Source organism: Talpa europaea, assembly GCF_964194135.1.
Source record: "Talpa europaea genome assembly, chromosome: 2".
NCBI classification, from domain to species: Eukaryota; Metazoa; Chordata; class Mammalia; order Eulipotyphla; family Talpidae; genus Talpa; species Talpa europaea.
Window position 1 is genome coordinate 103,663,338 of NC_140068.1, and position 4,785 is coordinate 103,668,122.

A 4,785-nucleotide genomic window follows, 5' to 3' on the forward strand; every position below is an offset into this window, starting at 1 on the left:
CACTGCTTATCTTGTTATGAAGACACAAAAAGTACACACACACACACACACACACAAATTGGATTTTACATGCAATTTCAGACCTTTCACAGGCCTCTGCCCAAGAGTCATAAATACCCAGAAGCTCTGACCAGACTCAGAACACCTGCCCTAAACAACTGATTCCTCAGCAACCACAAGGGATTAGAAGGTAAATCCAGCTGGACATGATCAGAGCATGCATCAGAAGACAGAGAATCAAGAGGAAACAGGAAACAAAAACTAGATCCAAAATAGGACTGGAATTTGGGATCCAGAAGGATCCATAATCCAGGACCCCTTAGCAAGACCTGACTCTGAAGCAGGAAGTAGGAAGTCTGGAATTTTCGAGAGATCAGCAAATCCTGAACCACACTCTTGTCCCTGCTGCAGCCTCTCCTCACACTGACCCCACACTGTCCTCACCCACAAGAAAGGACCAGGTGACAAGGGGTCAGAGGGTTTTCTGACCCCACATGACCTGCAGGAAGGACAGGGCAGGTGGAGGCAAGTTATGCTCACAAGAGGGGCCCTGCCGTTCTCAGATGGAGGCTCCAGAGTGAAGTAAGACCAGGGAACCCAGGTCCTTCCTGATGGGGGTCCCTGATAGAGAAGGGGCAGAGGGGAGTCTGGGAGGGGTCCCAGGACCCTCAGGTTCACTCACCTGCGTATAGCTGGGCCTTCCTCCAGGCTGAAAGGGAACAAACAGGTGAGACCTCAGTACAACCAACTGCTCTTGTAACCCACAGGCCCTGGTCTCCCCCTTTTCTGCAGGTGAGCATCTCTAGGGTTGAGGGGAGAGGCTGAGAAGTCATGACCTCCTACCCTGTGCAGACAGCAGGGGAGGGGGGTGTGTGGGAAAATCCCTGGGTCAGGTCAGGAGCCTGCAGGACAGACTGACCCAGCCCTGCCTGCTGCTGCTGTGGGACTTTGGCAAGTCTCTGATCGGCTCTGGGCCTCAATGACTTCAAAGCTCCTGCTTCACCTGCTACTCAGTGTTGCTACACAAGATCAAAAACAGTATATGGGAAGATATTTTTTAATGGACATATTATTCCATAATTATTACATTCAGTATATCCTTGGAAATTAATGGGAAGATGAAATAACAACACAACACGGACATCACACCAGCTCCAGAGTAGAAATGGCCCATCTTCCTCCAATGCAGTATTTCTAGTGATAAAAACTCTGTGAGAGGGAAAGTCCCCCCACCCACTCCCATGCAAAGTCACCCCATCCTCTCCCAGCAGCACTGATCAGCATCTTCAGGAGAAGAAAGAACAGACTTTTCTTCGGGTTGTTTGGGGAGAAAGGGCAGGAGGAGGTCACACTTCTAAACTTCAAGAGACCATTTACTTATAAGATCGCAGAGCAACTGCTTTACTTCCAGGTGCTGACCAAGAACGAGATGCATTGATGACTAGAAAGCCAGCACCGTGGTGAGAAAGTCAGGGCTGGAGTGAGATCAGGATACAGGAGACTCCAAGGGTCATGATCCCACCACGATCCCAAGAATGGGAGAAAAGCAGCACCCAAATCTGGAGAGCCCATGGAGCAGGATCCTGCCTCTGACCAGCTCCCACTTCCACCCCAGGGAAGGAGCCACATGTCTGTGCTGAGATAGCCAAGGGGAGGGACCCCTGGGCACAGGGGACAGGGACCCAGAACACCTGGAGCATCACTCACCAGCCAGGTAAGCTGCTTTCCTCTGGTCTGAAAGACAACACAGGAAACAGGTGAGCTAAGAACCAGGATGTCTCCTATGAAGGAGACACAGAGAATTCAGGAGGGAGAGCAGAGCTTACCTAGAGCTTCCTGGAGATCCTGTATATGTGTGGAATATTCTCTCCAGGTATAGCAGGCAGCCCCCAGGAGCAGGAGCAGTAGCAAGGGCAGGCTCACCAGGAAAACTGGCTTCCAGGGAGAGGACCGGGGAAAGAAGGGCTCTGCAGACCGAGACCCCACAGAGACCCCATCAGGACACAGCCCAGCCCAGCACATCTGGGGGTGCTGGTCCCCCATGTGATATTGCAGGAAGCATGGAGTCAGGGAGCAGCACTGACCTGGGATGACAATGGCCATGGCCTTCTCCTCGTGCAGGACAGGGTTGAGGATGGAGCAGGTCACGCTCCCCGCAGAGCTGTCTCTCACCACCAGAGCTGCCTCCACACTGAACAGCCCCTCAGTGTCCTGGGCCTGCACCTTGGAGAACTCCAGGATCTGCTCCCCACGGGGGTGTCTCCACTGCACCTGGGGCTCCGGGAACCAGCCAGAGGTCCTGCACACCAGGTGCACCCCGTCCTCCTCTGGCCCTGTGATGTGTATTTGGGGAGCAGAGCCTACACCTGCATAGGGAAGATGAAAGCCAGAAAGGGCAGGGCCTCCTGTGCACACCTCCAGGGGAGGCTGTCAAGGTGCACTCTGAGGAGTCTAGGGGAGACCTGGAGCAAGATGATGACCTGATATGTTCATCTCTACCTTTCTACCTATTTAATGGGAGCCGCTCTACTTATGTCGTCTGACAAAAGTCCAGCCATGGGGCAGATTTCTGAAAAATCAGGAATCTCGTTAGCTGATTCCTGCTAGATTCTCCTCATTTGTTTATGGCTAGTTTCAACGATTGCTAAAATACGCATTTAAAAGTAAAACTGCAAGTGATGTTTGATCAATTACTAAATAACCAATTTGATGACAAATGGCACTGCATGATACAAATATTACATTTTTTATAAAATTAGTAGTTCTCTGCCAAAAGGCAGTAATTCAGCATTCGGCCTTACATTAACAAAGTGAAAAAACTCTGGGAACAAAAGGCTGTGAACATCTCTTGGCCAAAGTCTTTAAGAAAATTCCTGGGGCCTCCCAGTGGCTTAGCGATTGAGCGCTGGGTTGTGAAGCTGCCCACGGCCTCTGCAGCGCCGGTTTGATCCCTGGCTGCTCCCTGGCCACCGGAGGAGGGTCCCATATGGAGGAGGGTCCCATATGGTGCGCAGACCTCTCCTGCTACCCGTTGCTCCCCTCAGCAGTGTTATTTGGTCCTTCTGCCTGCTCTTCTCCCCGCTCTGGCTCTGGTGAATTTTCTCACCATCCTGCGCTTCTAACTGTACCCAGTGCTTGTATAAATAAATAAAAAATAAACAAATCTTTAAAAAAAAAGAAAATTCCTGTTAAGCCAGGAGACCCATAGTCGGCTCCTGCTAAATTTTTCCTGTTTGTTTGGGGCTAATTCCCCTGGATGTAACAATTGATATGGTAGCTGTTAAAGTATGCATTCGAAAATAGTCAAAAACTATTTTGTTACTGATTAATCTAATAAACATGGCAGCACAAATAATGCATTTGGAAACAGTCAATGTCACCAACCTGCCACCTGCAGCTCCAAGCTGGCTTGCCCATGGAAATCTCCGTTGCTGAAGAAGCAGGTGTACAGCCCATTGTCAGAAGCCTGGACCTTGTGGATGGTCACAGCAGCCTCCCCCTCACTGAGGAATTCCCCCACCAGTGAGGTCCGCCCTGCGTACTGGGCCATAATCTCCTCATTCCACTCCTGTCGGTCTTGATAGGTGAACACCGACTCCCAGACATTGGACCGGAACCATCTCAACTCCATGTTCTCTGCACTCATGACCGGATCCAGGGAGCAGGGCAGTGTGCTGTCCTCACCCAGTTCTGCCACTATGGGGTCTGGGGGGCCAAGCACACGGAACTTCTCTGTGAACACAGACATGGAGTTAGAAAGGTTGAGAGACACAGTCACATCAGGGAACACACACCATCACTGGGGGAGGCCCAGGCAGGCTGAGGGAAGGTGTCTGATGAGCAGACAGCTTGTTACAGGGCAAACCCAGATATAAAATGGGGTTTCCTGACTGTGGGTCCTCACCTGCACACTTAAAAGGGCACTTATGAATGCTAAACTGCAGACACACACAAAACATTGATAAAAGGTTTATTTACAGGGAAAGGGACATGAGGAAATGAATAACTCAGGGAGAAAAAGAGGGAGATAAGTTCGTAAATGTGTCCTACCTGTTCCGCTGACCTGGAATCCCAATGACCCGCTGAGCTGACAAAAACCTAGCCCACCTTGTGGACAAGAGGGAGACCCCCTGGCCACATGGATAGTTAAATACCCAAGCCAAGAGCCTAGTTGCTTAACCCTGCCCTCAGGTCCTCGCAAACTTCCCTTTGGTGATCATGGATTTGTAGTTCCCAGTGTCATGGGGGTGGAGTCCACAAAGCCTGTATGGAGTTTGCTCAGGATATCCTTCACTCCTATTAATTCCCCCCTTTCACTTTTTGCCACCATTTCCATGGTGATGAAGAGCAAATATATGGATGCTGGGATACAATCTCAGATGAAAATTTTTAGGTTTCCAGTGTGAAAGAAAACCAGTCTCTCCAGGTATTATCCATTGTGGAAATCAAAAGTCCTCCATTCCTAGAAAAACAGTTCAGCAATCCAAGCCAAAAAAAATAAAAACAAAAACAGTCTCCTAAGACTACACCCTGAGATCTGTGCCACCATAGCTATGGTGGAATAAAAATTAAAAGGGGGGATTGTAACAGGGTGGTCCCCAGGAAAGGGGGAGGTTCCAGGTTCCCTGCCCCATCCAAAAGGAGGGTGGAGCTGAGCAGGGACAGAAGAAGCTAGAGAGGAGACCGTGGAAGGAAGGAGGCAGGATGGATCCAGAAGGAGACCTGGAGGAGGCACATGGAACCAAGAGACATATGAAGAAAATACACTGCCTTTTGGTCATGGAC

General features: G+C 50.2%; 1 protein-coding gene across 1 annotated transcript; it reads right to left on the reverse strand.

Moving 5' to 3' along the window:
* Window positions 1-559: 559 nt before the first annotated feature.
* On the reverse strand, window positions 560-3,748 carry LOC311188193 (butyrophilin-like protein 1; the record flags this gene model as incomplete). Its single annotated transcript, XM_084259348.1, has 5 exons — window positions 560-621; window positions 683-709; window positions 1,708-1,734; window positions 2,085-2,366; window positions 3,385-3,748. The coding sequence occupies 5 exons, from the start codon at window positions 3,746-3,748 to the stop codon at window positions 560-562; spliced, it is 762 nt and encodes a 253-aa protein (XP_084115474.1).
* Between the last annotated feature and the right edge of the window lie 1,037 nt (window positions 3,749-4,785).